General features: G+C 56.9%; 1 protein-coding gene across 1 annotated transcript in view; it reads left to right on the forward strand.

The window, feature by feature from the left end:
* Positions 1-17,514, forward strand: part of TMEM132D (transmembrane protein 132D) — a 537,539-nt gene extending 520,025 nt beyond the window's left edge. The window contains exons 6-9 of the mRNA XM_035016814.1: positions 8,456-8,661; positions 10,639-10,915; positions 13,319-13,510; positions 16,333-17,514. Of these exons, the coding sequence (XP_034872705.1) occupies positions 8,456-8,661; positions 10,639-10,915; positions 13,319-13,510; positions 16,333-17,514 (1,857 nt within the window). The remainder of the gene's footprint in view (positions 1-8,455; positions 8,662-10,638; positions 10,916-13,318; positions 13,511-16,332) is intronic.
* Positions 17,515-17,881: the final 367 nt, after the last annotated feature.

A 17,881-nucleotide genomic window follows, 5' to 3' on the forward strand; every position in this document is an offset into this window, starting at 1 on the left:
CATACAGGTGGGGGAACATACAGGTGGGGGAACATACAGGTGGGGGAGCATACAGGTGGGGGAACATACAGGTGGGGAGCATACAGGTGGGGGAGCATACAGGTGGGGGAACATACAGGTGGGGGAGCATACAGGTGGGGGAACATACAGGTGGAGAGCATACAGGTGGGGGAGCATTCAGATGGGGGAGCATTCAGATGGGGAGCATACAGGTGGGGGAGCATGCAGGTGGGGAACATACAGGTGAGGGAGCATACTAGTGGGGAGCATATAAGTGGGGGAGCATACAAGTGGGGAGCATACAGGTGGGGGAACATACAGGTGGGGAGGATACAGGTGGAGAGCATACAGGTGGGGAGCATACAGGTGAGGCAAGCAGATCACAGCATCAGGTCAGTAAAATGTGGAGCCAGGGTCGGAGCTCCTGCTCTGCACCTGTCTGTCCGGCTGCCATTTGTGGAATGTTCCTGGGATTTCCTTCCTGCAAGTGGTGAAAACGGCACAGGCATTTAAGGGAGCCCTGCTGTTCGGTGACTTGCAGAGGGGACCTCGGTGGAAGGAGGGAGGCGGGGCAGACGGGCAGATGGTCAAGAGTAAGCGTGGGCAGTCCCACTGCCAGTGAATCCTGACTGGGAAAGCCTGAGCTAGAAGTCCCAGAACAGCCCGTGCTTTGCAGCTGCCGGAATGATGGCGGAGGGGACGCCCAGCACACTCGGCCTGGGAGGGAAGGCTCATCGCCAGGAAAGGAACTGAGTAAGACGAGCCCATGATGCATTTGGCAACAGGGCTGGTGATGTGATGATTTAGTGTTGTTTTCCATGTGACAAAGTCAAGGGCTGTCTTCCAGAATCGCGGTGTGTGGTTGGACAGGTTGTGCACTGCGGGACTCTGGTGGAAGCGCGCCCTGCGCTCGGACGCCTCCCCCCCTCCTTCTCTCCAAGGAACAGCTGCAGCAGGGGTCTGGCTCAAGCCCTGGGAGTCCTCCCACAGCAGGACACCCCGCACAGACGCCGGCCCCGGCCACGTCCCGTGGCTGCCGGAGGTACCAGCTCAGAGGAGGGCGGGCACGCCTCTTGACTGTGGCTGGTGTATGCTGATCACACGCGCAGGGACAGCAGGTCGGGAAGGGGACTGATGAGGAGAGGAGAGCCATTAATAGGGAGGCTCACGCTCGCCGCATGGAAGAGCAATGTGGGGTGTCTCTGCAGCTCCCAGAAGCTGCTGCTTCCTCCTTTCCCTGCCGCAAAGCAGAAGGCCCGGCCAGCTGCCCCCCGAGTCTGTGTGAAGACACTTCACCCTTGTTGGCTCGTCTGCCCGCGAGCAAACAGCAAACAGATGGTTCTCCTCCCACACGCACGTCGGCCTGTGTCCTCCCCTGGGGGCTGGGACCTGGGCAGCAGAGGCTGATGCATCGTGCCCACCGAGTGCCCCCCGAGGACCCAGCAGGGGCCAGTCTAAGGATAAAATGTCCAGTCGAGAGCCATGGATGGCCACAGGGACATGCCTGCTGGCGGGGGGGGGGGGGGGGGGCCAAAGGGGGGGGGGGCGGGGAGGTTCTTGGGGGCCCCGGGGGGAAAAGGGGGGGGGGGGGGGGGGGGGGGGGGGGGGTCGGCCAAAGTGTGGGAGCGCTGCGATGTTCTTGTGCGCTCCGTGGGCAAAAGTCAGAGGTGCTGAGTGTCCTAGTGTGGTGTCCCCGACAGTCCCACGCTATAAAAAAGTGTCCCGCATCCCTCACAACACTTAAATGTCCCTCTAGGGAACAGGTGCCCTTATGAGGACCATAGCTTAATACACAGAACACTGGATTTTTCAGGATTGCCAACGCAGGGTAAATGGAAGGAATACTTTGTTTGTTGGTGACTTTACCAGGAGCTGTCCCCCACCTGGGGAAGTCTCACCGGGCACCGCGCTGAGCCGCAGCGGCCGCCCCTCTGCGCCCGCGCCCTGGGAGCCTCTGCCTTTTGTGGGTGGGGAGGGGGGCTTCACTGCGTGTCCTGGTGAGTCGTGCCCAAGAAGCTGCCCTTTGAGATATGCATCATTCCGTTATAAATGCACGTTTCCTTTATATCCGGTTAGGGATATTAATTGTAATAAAATGTCTTGTAGGTGGGTTCCATTATCTATGAATCCCATTTCAGGATTGTAAAGGGAGCGTCGCAGAATATCTGTCGAACGATGCGGGTACGATGGCTGACAGGTTGGAACGGCGGGCTTAGGAAATTTGGGGCCGTACTGGAGGCAACGTCAGGACTTGGTGCAAAGTGGTTCTCACCTCTGTTCATTCAGCGGCTCTTTGTGGCATGCCCACTGGACGCCAGGCACTGTTCCAGGCACCGAGGATGCTGTGGATCTGAGACCGGTCTTCCCTACCATGCCACTTAGTCGGGATGGGCTCCCCGAGGCCAAGGCTCGTGACAACCCCGCCGTGCTGGGTGCCTGTCGGGGATCACAAGTCCCTGCGTGGAAGCCCTGGGAGGGAGCCCGTCCTGGGCGCCCACTCTCACCGCCGCCGTGTGAAGCCCCACTGGGCTCTGCACAGCCCCTGCACGCAGACCATCTCCTCCTGTGGTGGGAAACAGGCTCTAGGGATCTGCTCGGGCCGTGGGGTCGGGGGGGAGCTTACACGGCAGACGTTGATTTTCCTACGATTCTGGGGCTGGAAGTGCAAGGTCAGGGGCTGGCTTTCTCCTGAGGCCGCTGTCCTTGGGGACAGCCGCCTCCTCCCTGTGCCCACACATGGTCTTCCCTCTGCGTGGGAGCACCCCTGGGCCTCTGCGTGTCCTGCTCCTGACGAAAGGCCACATCTTCACATCAGCACCTCTCTGGAGGCCCTGTCTGCAAATTCAGCCCCATCCTGAGGTCCTGGGAGCCACGGCTTCCACAGAGGGACGTGGGGGCACGCAGGTGAGCCCCTCTCAGGGCCATCCAATGCACAGTCAGCTCACTCCCTCTGCGCGCTGACCGCCACGGCTCTTCGTCCTCCATGTGCTCACTGGACACTTGCTTGTCCCTTGGCGGAAGCCTGTCTCCTTCGCGTTAACAGACGCCAATGAGGTCGGTTGCCTCCTGATAAATTAGCCTCGTCTGGCAAGCTAGGTAAAGTTGTGTTCTGATCAGTTAGCCCAGTGGAACACATCCCTCGTGGCTATGGGACACTGTGCCTCAGTTTCTCCTCTGGAACACGGGACAGTAGTACCTACCCAACAGATGTATGTGGAGGATTGCGTGGAATTAGGTATTAGATGCTCAGCATAGGTACCTTGTGTATAACAAACACTCAGTAAACATTAGACACTGTGTCCGTTGCTACCACTATTATTAACGATACGATTTTTGTGCAGGATAGAGACTAATCTCAAACACGTAATACCTAGCTTGAGAATTGGATGCAAATATCCCTGTAGGCTGTTTACTTTTGCCAAATCTGGGTGGAGGGGTAGAATTTTAGCATCCTTACGTCTAGCTCTCGGGGAGAAAAAAGGAAAGAGAAAACATCAGAAGAACATAAATTTTACCATGAACGTTGATGATATTTAAATAAGATTTGAATTCTTACCGCATGCAAACAGAAGAGAGGAGCGGCATTAAATTCACACAAGTGATGGGTTGTGCACAGTGGAGTCGGTGTTGTTGACGATATCCTCTCGGTGGCACAGTGTGGCTGGCTGGAAGCGGAGTCTGAAAGAGGGGCGAGTCCCCCCACAGGGTTCCCTCACACCTTCAGCACCGTGCAGCGTGGTTCAGAAGGAACGGGCAGGTCTTGTCCACTCACCCGGACTGATCGGTGTGTCCATTCATCTGGCGACAGTCAGGGAGAGGGAGGGGAAGATGGGGGCCCGGGGATGGGACGAATCCCGCCTATCTGGCTGTTGTGGGGACCACAGGATGTGGGTCGACCCAGGTGGGTTCTGGGGGACCCGGCGGGTGTCTCCCCAACTCGGGGTGGGCCCAGCCTTGCAGTGAGGTTGCCTGGACCGAGCGTGGGCCGGTGCCTCATGCGGGAGGCTCAGTGAGGAACGCGCCAGAGCTCAGGCCTATAATTGGAGGACATAGCAGGGAGAGCTGCGCCCGGGTGGCGGGCTAGTCTCCGGTGGCCACTGTGACAAATGACCATGAGCTTGCTGCCCTAAAGCAACAGGAATGCTTTCCTTAACGGTTCTGGAGGCCAGAAGCCTGAGTGATTCCCCTCAGGGGCCCCAGGGAGGAGCTGTTCCTGCCCCTTGGAGGGGCTGCTGACAACCGGCCCTCCTGCCTGTGTGGCCACGTCCCTGCACATCGGCCTCACCTCCACATGGCCTCCTCCTCTTCTGCCTGCCAGGTCTCCCTCTGCATCTCCCTTACAAGACGCCAATTACATTTGCAACCTGCCTCCAAATCCAGGACAATCTCATCTCAAAATCTTTAACTGAATGTCATCTGCCATGTGAATTTCCCTCCCTCTCTCACACCACACACCCCCCCCCCCCCGCCTTTCTGCTTCCTGCGGACAGGCTGGACTGCACTCGGAAGCAACAAGGGATGGGACGGGGAGAGCCAGCAGGGCATCAGCCCCCCGACTTGCAGCCCGAGCTGAGTCATAGGCAGAGAAAGATCTCTGACACCCCCAGGCTGAAGTCTCCTCCCCCTGTGAAAATGGCAACAAGCAGGGCCCAGTGGTGCTGGGTCCCAAAACCATGCGATTATGAGCATTGGGATGCCCAGGCAGGTGTCATGCCCCCCAACTCCCCAGCACAGAGGCTCAGGACACCCCCTTTCATTCACCGCCAGAGTCCTTCCTGTGTGGCATCTCCTTCTCTCCTCGGATCCCCTGCAACCTCCCCAAAGCTTCCTCCAAGGTGATGCTCGCAAGCCCGCAGGTCATTCCTCCCTGATTTTCATTCGCTTCCTTTGCACACCGTTTCCATCATTAGAAAGCCATTAGCTTGAGGCAGTGCTGGGGAAGGGGGTCCCCTAAGTTGGGCATTATGGAAAGATGCTTGCTTATAACCAAGACCTCTGGCCCCCGGGGCAGACCCCAGTTACATTCCTGGCTCATTTTGTGTTTCAGGAATTAGGATCTTCCCAACACCGCCCTCATTATTTCATCTGCCTTCACGTGTCTCATTCATTCTGCTGCAGCCCACGAAATCTGTGGATTTGGTGCATTCTTTCTCTACTAATGCAGGCATCAGGACGTGTCTGTGCATGTGACCGGGTGGGGATAGCTTGGCTGACGTGAAGGAACGTAACCCGGGGTTATCAGCGACTTCACACGAGACAGCTGAGCTTGCCACCCGGGCCGCCTGCCACCTGTCTCTGCGGCTTGGGGGGGGGGGGGGCGCTCTGAGCTCAGGGGCGCAGGCTGCTGGGCTCCCAGCACTGTCAGCACCACGGAGAGGGATGGGGAGCCCTGGAAGGTCCCTCTTGAGAAATGAAGTGTTCCCACGAGGAGGTGACACGTGGCTCCAGCTCACAACTTGTTGTCAAGATGGTCCCCTCCCTGTCCAACAACACATGAGCTAGGACAGTCCCACTGTGCACCCGAGCTAGGGCCAGATGCTGCTGGCAAGCCGTCGTGCTCCCTGCCACGTGCAGACTCGGGCCTTGCGCGGAAACCCAGAGAAGTGTAGGGGTGGAGATTCACAGACCCTGCAGTCAGATACAGTTTGTGCTTTTATTACTTGTCGTGAACACTTCATGCTCGCACACGCACACGCATGCACACAAACACATGCATACGTAGACCCACACATGCACACAAACACATGCATACGTAGACCCACACATGCACACGCATGCACGCACATGTGCACAGCCATGCACCCGCGCACTCACGCATGCACACACGTGCACACATACACTGCACACGTGAACGTGCACACGCGTGCACCCACACACGCACACGGACATGCGTGCACACACGTGCATACCTCCACCTCCGCGCCCCGCCCTCAGCCCCAATGTTGCAGTTCCCGCCCCAGGTGCCAGGCTCTACCTGCTCCTCAGAGCACACTGCTTAGCTGTGAAGTCCTGCCTTCCCTCCCCCTTTTTCTTTTTGCTTTGAGGAATAAACACTGAGCTTCAAAGCAAAGCAAAATGTAACACAACATGAAGACTTAGCTCTGTATTCATAATCTAGCCCAGTGCCTGCTCTGCTCTGTGTTCCACGGGGGGCCCGGGGTGGCAGGCACGCCTAAGACGCTCTCCCACCTTCTTCCGCTAGAACACCTCCTCCACCCAGAGGCCAGAAAGTTACATCCCTGAAACAGCCCATGGCCCTGAAAACTGCCACCAAGCCCCTCCTCCCCTCCCCCTCCTCCTCCTCCCCCTCCCTCCCCCAGTCAGCTCATCTGTGACAATCAGCCTGATTTGCTGGAAGCCTTGAAAGAGAAAAAGCCTGAGATTGCAGGCCCACCTCAAGGAGCGTTGTGGCCCAGCAAGGAGCGCTGTGGCCGGGCCACAATGGCGACAAAGCCGCCCGAGCTGTTCCATTCGGCCTTTCCATCAGACTTAAGTACTTTTGCTATTGGCAGATATTTAGGATGACAACCTCCTCTGACTCATCAGTGGGCCTGGGTCCACGTTTCTTTCCAGAGTCATTCCTGATCATCCCCGGACGCCGAACCTCTCGGCGCCTCTTTGTGTGTTTTGTATCCCGGCTGCCTAACCGCGGAGATGAAAGGGGCCTTCGTTGGAAATGCTTTTTATGATGTGGGAACAACGTGATAATTCCTGCTTTGCTTTCTTCATGCCCCTCCAAGTGCTGGGGGGAGGTGTGCGTCCTTTACGGATCCAGCCCGCGAGACCATTCAGGCAGGGATGCTGCACCTGCAGGAGGAGACAGCCGGGGTGGCCTGGCCGGGGGTCTGGGCCTTGCGTTTCCAGCTGTGTGTCCCCGGGAAGCTTTACCGAACGTCTTGGGGCCTCAGGCTGACCATCCGTGAACCCGGGACAAACCCGCTGCCTTCTGTGTGCTTTTGTGTGCGGAGACCACATGAGCCGCGCTCAGCTGCTGGTCCGGGCACGTGGTAAGCGCTCAGTCAACGCAGGTGCTCCCTCCACACTCACTTCGGGCTTGTGTCCGTGTCCGAGGCCCGTCGCAGCACATCAGCACATGCCTGGGCTCCACACAGCACGTTCTGGAAGGCAGGTGTCGGGAAGCAGTTTGGGCAGCCCGAGGACCAGAGGTGCGCAGACTGCGCTCCCTCCCGAGGCTCCAGGGGGAGGCATGTCCTTGCTTTATCGAGCTTCTGGAGGTGCCTTCGTCCTGTTCTGCATTGCCAGAGCCCACAGCGTGGCATCCCACTTGGGTGGCCTTCCTCTGCTGCAGCCACCAATCTCCTTCCACTTCCCTCTTGTGGGGGCATTCAGATGACCCTGGGGGCCCACCCAGACAACCCCTGATAATCTGCTCAACTCAACATCCTTAACTGAACCCCATCTGCAAAGTCCCTTTTGCCAAAAAAGGTCACACTGACAGGTTCCAGAGACTTGGGGCCTGACATCTTTGGGGCCATGAATCAGCCTAGCACACATACCCAGGTCTGGTTCAGGAGAGAAGGAAGGCCCCCGGATTGCTGGAAAACAGACAAGAGGTCTTAGTTCTTCTCTCAGACGCCAGCAGAGAAGAGCAGTCTTGTACGGGGCAGGAGCTGAGAACGTGGACCGCAGAGCTGCACCCCCAGCACCCGACCGTGGCTCTGCCCCTTCCTGGGGGAGAGCCTGGTCTCAGGCTGCCCGGTGGACGGCATGAGCTCACATGTGCCCGCGTCTCCCTGTCTGGGGCGCAGAGCCTGGGACACGGACTTAACAGGGGAGGGGCTCCAGGAGGCAGAGTGAGGGAGAGGGGGCAAGACAGGAAGCAGGGAAGGAAGAGACACCAGCAGGGGGTAGAGCCCCTGCTGGGCAAGTGGGGAGAAATCCCATGGGACTCAGTAAGGAACCATGAAGAGTATGGGTCACATCCGCCCCCACAACTGAGGTGGGATGTTCTCTGCAGAAATCCACATGGGAGCAGAAGAACACAGGACGCACAGATGAGGGGAACTGAGCAGGGTAGTTTTCGTGAAACTAGCTGGTCTGCCTGCAGGAGGCCCTCAGGGTGGTGGCTGTGCACACAGTGTCCCTCCTCCAGGAAAACCAGAGGTCAGCAGGCCATGGGGCGGGTGGGCAGCACACAGCACCCATGGCTGAGGGCATGGCTCCCGACACCTAAGGGCCATCTGTCAGAGGTGCAGCAGGGGAGGTCAGTGGTGCCTGGGCGGGGGGGCGGTCTGCATGCAGACTGGAAGAAGGGGTCCTGGGAGAAGTGGTCAGATCCCCACAGCATCTGCTGCAGCCGAAAGCAGAGAGCAGCGTCCACTGCAGGGCTCATGCCTCAAAGAGCGAGGGCACTTCGCCTCACCGCCTCCACCTTCTCTGCTGTTTCCGCGGTGCTGGGGTACAGTAAGATCTCACTGCCTCCCCCCCTTCCCAGGTGTCTGACAGATGTGACTACGTCTTCGTCAATGGGAAGGAAATGAAAGGCAAGGTGGATGTGGTGGTGAACTTCACCTACCAGCACCTGAGCAGCTCCTTGGAGATGACCGTGTGGGTGCCCCGGCTCCCGCTGCAGATCGAGATCTCGGACACCGAGCTCAACCAGATCAAGGGCTGGCGGGTGCCCATTGTCTCCAATAAAAGGTGGGTGTGCTAGTCATGACTCCCTCTCAGAGACCCGAGTCAAATATGCTTCCACTAAAAACAGACACTTGCAGGGTAGCTGATTTCAGGCATGACTGGATCCAGGGATTCAAACGGCACCCTCAGGATGGACTCTGTCCCCACCTGGCGGGCTGGTTTGCCGTGTGTTGGCCTCGTCCTCCACCAGGCTTTTCTCCTGCAGTTCCAGACTCGCAAGAAGTGCATCCTCTCCTTCCCAGTGGTTCCAGCAGAGGTCTTGGAGTTAGGCTAGCCTCACTCAGGCTGTGTGCCCGTCCCCAGCGCAGTACTGTAGCGAGGACATAGAGCACACGGTCTGTCCGGTGAGCCTTCAGCACAAACCCCTGCCTGGAATCAGAGCACCTGGAAGAGGTCAACCCCGCCTGAACCGATGGTTGATAGCAGAAGGGGCCAGTTGATTCTGGGAAGACACAAACGACAGAAGCCCCCCAGAGAGACCTGGGAGCAGACTCTGGCTGACCTGGGCAGCCTCTCGGTGCTCCCAGCCCAGAAGCTCTGAGACTGCTGAGTCTCGGGGAGATGAAGTCAGAAGCCTGACCCCCTGTGCCTGGTCCTTTACCCTGAGGCGTCTGTTAGAGGGACAGGTATCCTTTATCCACACGGCTCACCAGGTTCCAGGAGAGTAGCAAGAGGTCAGGCTCTTTGTTCAGAGACTCTGTCGTCTCAGAGAAACCCGTGACCAGGGACCGGCACGCCAGCCACCTGCAGAAAGGTGAGAGTGAGCATACGCGGAATTAGAGAAGGGAGCACTCCAGGTGTCTGTGCTCAGCAGGGAGGACACGTGGTGTCCTCTGAGGGATGCCCTTTCTGTTTCTGCCCTTCGATCTCCACCCCAGTTAGTCCCTGTGCCCTGGGGGAGGGGACAGCTTCGAGAATGCAGGCTGGAAGACTGTTTCAGCAGTGACCCTCTCCCTGGCCGCGGGGTCCGTGCTGCTGAGCTGGCGGGGTGGGGTTAGGAGAGGTTGTTGATGCTGCGAGGCGGGCAGCCGCCGGGAGGACGTGCGGGGGACTGGCTGAGTGTGATCGTGGCACATCTCAGTGTCACGCTGTCCAGCTCAGATCCAGCCACAGACCCAGGCTGATGCTCAGATGGAGACCACGCTGCGCCAGGAAGAGGTGGCTGGGCGGAGGCATCAGACCTGAGCAGGGCAGCCAACATCTGTCCCCGAGCCAAACCATCCCGGTCCTTTCTGTGCTTACTGTCACGTTACCTTGAGGGCGATATGCACCCCTTGTGTGCCGGTTTATGGGGCTATTGCGGTCACCCACAGCCCTATCAGGTTAGTTACCCATGCTGCACAGTTTGATGATGAGTCCCCAGACCTCAGGGCTTGATCTCACAGTGTCTCCGGATCAGGAATGCAGGCTTGGCTTAGCAGGGTCTCTCACAGACGGCAGTCGGGGTGTTGGCTGGAGCTCAGGGTGCGGAGGGCCCTGCCTCCCAGCCCACGTGGTGGTCGGCAGCCGCGGTTCCTCCCGGGCTGTGGAACGGCGGCTCCCGGCTCCTCGCTGGCCCTTGCTCTGGCATGTGGCTAGCCCCACAGGGCTGCTCCCAACGTGCAGCTTCCTTAGAGCAAGCAAGAGAAGAACCGAGGAAAGACTACCAAGCAAGACAGATGGCACAGTCTGTTTTAAAGCCGAATGCTGGAAGTGACATCCCCTAACTTTGGCTATAATCTTCCACTGTAAGGAGGTTACTAGGAGCAGCTCGCACTCAAAGGGAGGGGATTCTGCACAGTGCGTTCCAGGAGGTGGGGCTCACCGGGGACACCTCGGATCTCTGCTGACCACACCAGCCCCTTCTGATGGTCAGGCATTCGGGGTATCACCTGTGTTCCGTCTGAGCCCCACCAGGCTGGGCTCACTGCCCGCTCCCCTTTGCAGCCCCTGCCGTTGGCCCAAGTCAGTACCCGCTAACCTGACCTGACCGTTTGACAGGCCGGCTCGGGACAGCGAGGAAGAGGAGGACGACGACAGGAGGGCGGGTCGCGGCTGCACGCTCCAGTACCAGCACGCCATGGTGCGGGTCTTGACGCAGTTTGTGGCCGAGGCGGCGGACCGGGGCGGACACCTGGCCCACTTGCTGGGCTCAGACTGGCAGGTGGACATCACGGAGCTGGTGAATGACTTCATGCAGGTGGAGGAGCCCCGCATCGCCAAGCTACAGCAGGGACAAGTCCTGATCGGCCAGGAGCTTGGGATGACCACCATTCAGGTGAGCAACCCCCAGCGCAAGTACCCTCCGTATCCCTGCCTCTTCTCTGCCCAGATGAGAATTGTTTGTCATTACTTAGGACGTCTATTTCTAGAGCGAACCAAATTGTCACCTGAATAATATAACTGGTGTAAGGAGGTGACAAGAGTCTTGAAGTTCCTCACTTACTGCTTGCCTTTGACAAACACGGGGTGGCTCCTCTGGGTGGGTCATGTTTGAAACCCCAGTATACTGTCCCTACACCATGCTGGGTGTTACCATCGTGGGGAGAAGGCTGTGGGCGTGAGCTGGCCTCATGGGAGCCGTGGGCATGGGCATGGCCAGCCCTTCTCGCTGAGCCCTCCGCCCCACTGACCATCAGCCCGTGTCACAGCATTCCATCCTGCCGTGATGCCACGCTGCCTCAAGCCCCACCCCAGGCCCAGTGAAAACTAGGGCATCTCAGAAACGAGCCGAGGAGAGGAACGAAGTTATTATGCCCCTCACGGTCTCGGGGGCACCTGCAGCCAGGAACGGATGGGGCAGGACCAGGATGCAACATGGGGTTTTGGAACGAACACTCCCCCAAAACGCTGTCCTGGGAGGTCCCCTGGGTTTAGTGGTCTACCTCCCGTCTGAGAACAATATGATGGTTCAGCAGCTGCCCCCAGTCGGGCTACTAGCCTGTCAGTGGGGTTTCTGACACAGCTGTGCGTGAGGAACCTCGTCAGTGAAAGTATTGATTATGCAAGATTTAAAGCGTATCTGCTCTGGAAAATTGGCTGGTATTTAAAAGAGATCATTTTACTCAAGGAGGCAAATAGACGGGTTTGAAGTGACCCAGGGGTCACTTGCTCCAATGATCTCAAAGACTGGACAAGGTGACAGTGAGCAAAGCTGCCTGGGCGTGAGCTGAAAGACAGCCGCTCACTTGGGCCCCAAGTGCTGGGAACACGATAGGGGCCGGTGAGGAGTGCGGCGAGGGCGGGGCTGCCAAAGGAAATGCAAATCTAGCACGGCCAGATGTTGCAGCCTTTCCAGAAAAGTGAGAGATCTTTTTGTATGAAATCCTATGATTTTTTTTTAAGGGTGGCCATTAATTCCATTTTAAAGTCTCATTTACGTCAAACAGAACCTATCTGCCCCCTAGACAGGAGCTCGAAACCTCCGTGATTGACTTTTAGTTGAAAGACCTAAACCAAAGAGCTAAGTTCCTACCACCTGTCCACAGGCTAAGCTGACACCTGGGGACTGGAACCAGGAGCGGTGGCCTTCACCACTGCCCCATGTGGTGGTGCAAGGACCGGGACAGCAACACAAGTCGGGGCTCCGGGCCGGGGACGGGGGCCGGCTTCCCATGCATTCAACACAGACACTGTCCTGGTGGGGCAGAGAGTCCTGACACCCTTTTCTTTATTCCCACTGAGTCCTCCTGAGCTATAAATTCGCTTGTCCACTTCCTCTGGGGGACTCGTAACTCACACTCATGGCCGTTCAAATTGTCCAAACCAGACTTAGAGACCGAAGGTGGTATTTGGATAGAATTATGGAGCTCGGTACACAAATTTCAGGGGTCCTGGGAAAACTGCCATCTCAACATATGTCTTCATAAATATCAGCACCACCTCGCAGAAAGAAGCGTGTCAGGAATGTGGGTTAAGGGAAGCTGGAAGCCATGTCATCCAGGGTTGAGGCTGAGGGTTCACGGGGACCAAAGTTAACTCTTCAAACTTGAGTGAGGGGTGAGCGGGACAAGGGGTTCCACAAAAGCAGGACCTCCTCTGCAGGGTCTAAATGGGGCATAAGCTTCGTTTCCCCGGGACCGCGGTGTCCGCAGGAGAAATGAGACTCCGGGGTGTCAGCTCTGGTGGTGGAGACTCACAGCTCTGTTTACTGGGGATGCGAGCTGATCTCCCAAACGCTCCGTGTTGCCCGAGGTATGGAGTGTGAGCTGTCATGACACACGGGATGACTCAGGTGACACGTGGGCCAACAGTCTCCTCTCAGTCACACACGTGTGTAAGAAAGAAGCACATAAATGCGTAACTAGCACATCAGAATCAGTTTTTCCTTGCTGCTGTGAAGTTTCTTAAACCGATTATTTGATGCACATGCACGTGTACTAGAAAATGATTGTGCAGCGCAAGCCCCATGAAGCTAGCACCCAGTGAATGGCAAAGCCAGTTCCTCCTCGGGAGGACTGCGGGGGCGCCTGGTGGGTCCCGGGGTCTCTCTGTGTAGTGGGGGGGCGTCAGATCCCCCCCATCATGCGAGATACGCCTTTTGGAAGAAGACATCCGTGGGAAAGACCCGTTTCTGTTCACTCTGGCTCGGTCGTCTGTCTCTACGAGCATCATTTATGCCATGGGAGGAAATTCTGGGGCCACAGCAAGCTTTTCCTTCCATGTTGGTTCTGCCTTTCAGATCCTGTCGCCTCTGTCAGATGCCATCTTGGCAGAAAAGACCATCACCGTGCTGGATGAGAAGGTGACCATCACAGACCTTGGGGTCCAGCTGGTGACAGGGCTGTCACTCTCCCTGCAGCTCAGCCCAGGGAGCAACAGAGCTATCTTTGCCACCGCAGCGGCTCAGGAGCTTCTGCAAAGGCCCAGACAGGTATGGAGGCGGGGCTAGGGTCACGCACCAGGTGGGTCATGCACCAGGTGGGACACACACCAGGTGAGGTCACACATCGGGTGAGGTCACGCACCAGGGTCACACATCAGGTGGGACACACATCAAGTGAGGTCATGCACCAGGTGGGTCATACCTGGGCTGTCTCACACTCTTCCGCTGCCCCCATGGCCGCGGGTGGGGCGGAGGGGCCTCTGGGGAGGTGCCCCCAGCCTGCTGCGGAGTCCCTGCAGGGAAAATGGGGTAGCAGGTCTGGGGTGATGGGAGATTGGAGGCGTCGCTCCCACCAGGCTTGGCAGTTGAGCTCAGGGCAGAAGTGAGGACCCCATGGCGATGTCAGTCAGCATCTCCTTTCCCTGAACTAGACACCAGCAGGTGCTGACCCTGTGCTGTGTGTGTGTGTGTGTGTTGATGGGATGGTTTCCGATGGGCGCTGGAAAAAGGACATTCGCAAATGTTCTATGTGCTCCTCCCTCATCAGAGGAGAGTACGTTTTATTTTTTAAGAGGGAACATGGCGGCTTCGGTGAACCTTGCTGAGCAACGAGACAGCGGTCTCTGGCTGTTGATTCTCTCTGTGCCTCGTGAAGCGGGACCGTCCTCCTGCGGGGCTGCTCGAGGGCCTCCAGCCCAGGTGGGGGGTTTCCTGGCGGCTCCCCTTCTGGGTGGGAACCCTTCCTGGCAGGTGTCCCCTGGGCAGCCCCACCCCTGGCACCACTGAGACTGTGACCGTGCTCTGAGCCGAGCCAGACTTGTCCCAGGACACACAGGACCCTCCCATTTTCCCAGCCTGCACCTGTCCCTCGAGCTCCTCGTCCTGTGTTGGCTAATCCCTCTGCCCCTTTGCTATGGTCTTTGTGTGCAGGGGCTTGGATTATAAAACACTTGAACATGGATGATTCCAGTAACAGATAGGAATTCTTGCGAAAGACAAACCTCCTTTTCCTCAGGGCGGAATAAGCCAGGATGCAAGGCACGGATAACAAAGGAGAAATAAGCCGGGTCTGCTTTCTGTCTTCATGGGGTGATAAAATCAGGGGACCTCTAGTCAGGACTTAAGGAAGCAATAAGACACAGTTCGACAGGGCCAGAGAGCTAATCCAGTTGTGACATGCAGAGCTGAGCATGCTCCCCTGTGGTCGGCTCCATACTTGGTTTGGATGGCCCTTAGTCCCTGCGTGCACTTGGCTCTGACATTTCAGTCTCAAGAAATCCAATGGCATTTGAGTTTCCTGCTCCGATTTCCTGGCAGATTGGAAGAACTTGGTCAGTTGATGTCACGTCCAGGGGCTCTTGCGCTGTGTCTTGGCAGCGTTCTGCAATTAGTAGCTGCCTAACAATAGCCGTGTCTCGTGGCAGACCTGAAGGAAGTCTCCAGCACCAGACAGCACCGGGGTAAAACTGGCTTCGCTCATGCTCAGGGGCTCTTCGGTTGCCAGAAAGAGAAATCCACTCAGGCAAGCTTAAAGCATGAGGGATCTATTACCAGGACCGGGGCTCCCCCAGACCCCAGCTGTAGGAACTCGGAAGAGGCAGGATATCGGCAGTCTCCCCACGCCCACACCACACTCCCTCCCCTGCGCCGTTCCTTCTGCTGTATTTCTTTTTCTTTCCCTGTAATAAATGCTGGGCCCAGATATTTGCTTATCTCTGATCCATTGTGGTGGCTCGGAGGTGGGCTCCACACCCTAGTTTTATGTGAGTCCCCACTCATCTTCCCGCAGCTCAGGCTTCAATCCCATCTGTCTTATTTCAAATTTAAGAGAGAGAGAGAGAGATACTCACTGGCTCAGGCTGCGGAGATGAACGGCTCTGAAGGCCACCTCCTGCCCCCTTGTCCCCGGTCCAATCCGCTGTGGCGCCGTGGCCGGGTGTGTGGAGTCATGTGCCTCTCCAGGCCATTCATCCTTCTGGGCTTGGGGTGGAGCAGGTTCTCCGAGATGTGGGGAAGGGAGGGCCAGTTCATGGTCAAGCACAATGACCTCTTCCCCGAAATTAAAGGCTCGCATTCAGTCAGAGAGTTATCTCCTCTATTACGGTCTGCCTGGCCCAACTAGTCCCAAGGAGGGTTGATCTAAAGCAACAAAGTAAAAAGGCAAGAGATTGAGATGTGTGCAGACCTTGGCCCTGGCCATTCCTTGGTCTCCCCAGCTCCCCCGACTGGTTGAGGGGATAGAGGGTGGCAGACACAGTCCACGTAGAGTGCCTCTCTCCCTGGCTGTTTGAACTCCCTGTCTCCAAGTCAACATTGTGTCTGGAAACTCATACAAACCTACTCCCATAGTCCCAGACGCAGCAGGACCAACACCACCAAAGCCGGCGATAACTCTGGGTGTCCCTGTCCAGATAAGGGGGGGTTTTCATCCCTTATGTGAGTAGTGAGGGGAGACTCAGGATTAAAACAGCTTAAAAATAATGTCATAAATATTTTCCCTTGAAATGTGTGACATTCGTACATGATCCCACTAACCAGGAATACCCTTTGACATGCAATTTATGCACCCCTAAAAACCCCATCTTTCTTTCTACGCCTCGGGGAGAAAAGCAGATCTTCTTATGGGGCGTTTAACATGGGCTTCCCTTCATTCTCATATCAAGGCCTTGCTTGTGTTTTTGCTTTCCCACCTCCATAAGCATTGGTTTTCTTCCATGACCCTCGTGCGTCTGGCCTCTTGTTTCTGCACTGCTTAAAAAGCGTTCTTTTGTTCTTGTTGTATTATTTTTGCCACCGAATGTCTACTGTACAAAGACTTGGTGTTCCGTGAGCTCTGGGGCCCATGCTTATTGACTTATTTTACTCAACAGGAAGCGGCCATCAGTTGCTGGGTCCAGTTCAGCGATGGCTCCATCACCCCCTTGGATATCTATGATGGGAAAGACTTCTCCTTGATGACCACCTCCCTGGACGAAAAGGTGGTCTCCATCCACCAAGACCCCAAATTCAAGTGGCCTATCATCGCTGCTGAAACCGAAGGGCAGGGTGCTCTGGTAAAGGTCGAAATGGTCATCAGCGAATCGTGCCAGAAATCCAAGCGGAAGAGTGTGCTGGCTGTGGGGACAGCCAACATCAAAGTTAAGTTTGGCCAAAATGATGCGAACCCCAACACCAGTGACAGCAGACACACTGGGGCAGGAGTTCACCTAGAAAATAACGTCAGTGACAGAAGACCCAAAAAACCCTTGCAGGAATGGGGGACCCAGGGGGGTCAGTACTATAGCAGTTCTTCCGTGGGCCTCATGGAAGGAAGAGGGTCCACGACAGAGAGGTCAACCTTCCAGAGAAAGAAGAGCCAAGGAAGCCTTCTAGATGATGACAGCCACCTGCAGACCATCCCCATCGACCTCACCAGCTTCCCACCCCGGGGGGACCTGCCCAGAAGCAACGTGGAAACGGACGAGAATGGCCTCACGCAGGCATCCAAAGGGCTGAGTGACTTGGAGATCGGGATGTACGCGCTGTTGGGGGTCTTCTGCCTGGCCATTTTGGTCTTCCTAATAAACTGTGTGGCCTTTGCGCTGAAATACAGGCACAAGCAGGTTCCCCTGGAGGAGCAAGAAGGTCTGAGTCACTCGCACGACTGGGTCGGGTTGAGCCACCGCTCCGAGCTGTTGGAGAACCACATGAACTTTGCATCCTGCCAGGACGAGCAGATCACTGCCATTGACAGGAGCATGGATTTCGAAGAGAGTAAGTATCTGCTCAGCACAAACTCCCAGAAGAGCATCAATGGACAGCTGTTCAAATGTTCGGGCCCCACCGTTGTGGACGGGAAGGATCAGAGAATCGAGCCCCCGACATCCCCTACCTCAAAAAGGAAAAGAGTGAAATTTACCACCTTCACCACCATCCCCTCGGATGAAGGATGCCCCACCGTGAACTCCATATCGACCAGCGGTGAGGACATGAGCTGGGTCTGCCAGGATCTGGACCCGGGGGAAAGCAGACAGCCACACGGCTACATGGAAAGGTTACGTGAGGATGTGTAAGCCAGACACTCGCGGACACGGGTTCTCACTCACCTCTCAGCCTTTAACTTGGGGACGTGTGGCAAGGGCGCCCCCGGGAAAGGAGTGAAGTGACAGGACAAGATAAGATGGCCCCTATCAGCAGAGCCCCAGCAGACGGTGCCGGCTCCGGCTCGGCTGGGGTGGCCCCACGTCGGGATCGAGGCACACGTTCCGGAACGCAGGGTCTTGGCCAGTGTTAAGAGGTGGATTGTGCATGGCAAGGTTTGTAAAACTTGGAAGAAAAACGAGTTCTGAATCACTGAGCTTCTGATGGGTCCCAGGAAAGAACAGCCCCGCGTTCTGTCCATCACTCTCTTTCTCTCTTGAATCAAAGCCCTTTGGGTGT

The sequence above is a fragment of the Mirounga leonina genome, unplaced genomic scaffold (assembly GCF_011800145.1).
Source record: "Mirounga leonina isolate KUSES-001 unplaced genomic scaffold, KU_Mleo_1.0 Mir_171, whole genome shotgun sequence".
Taxonomy (NCBI): Eukaryota; Metazoa; Chordata; class Mammalia; order Carnivora; family Phocidae; genus Mirounga; species Mirounga leonina.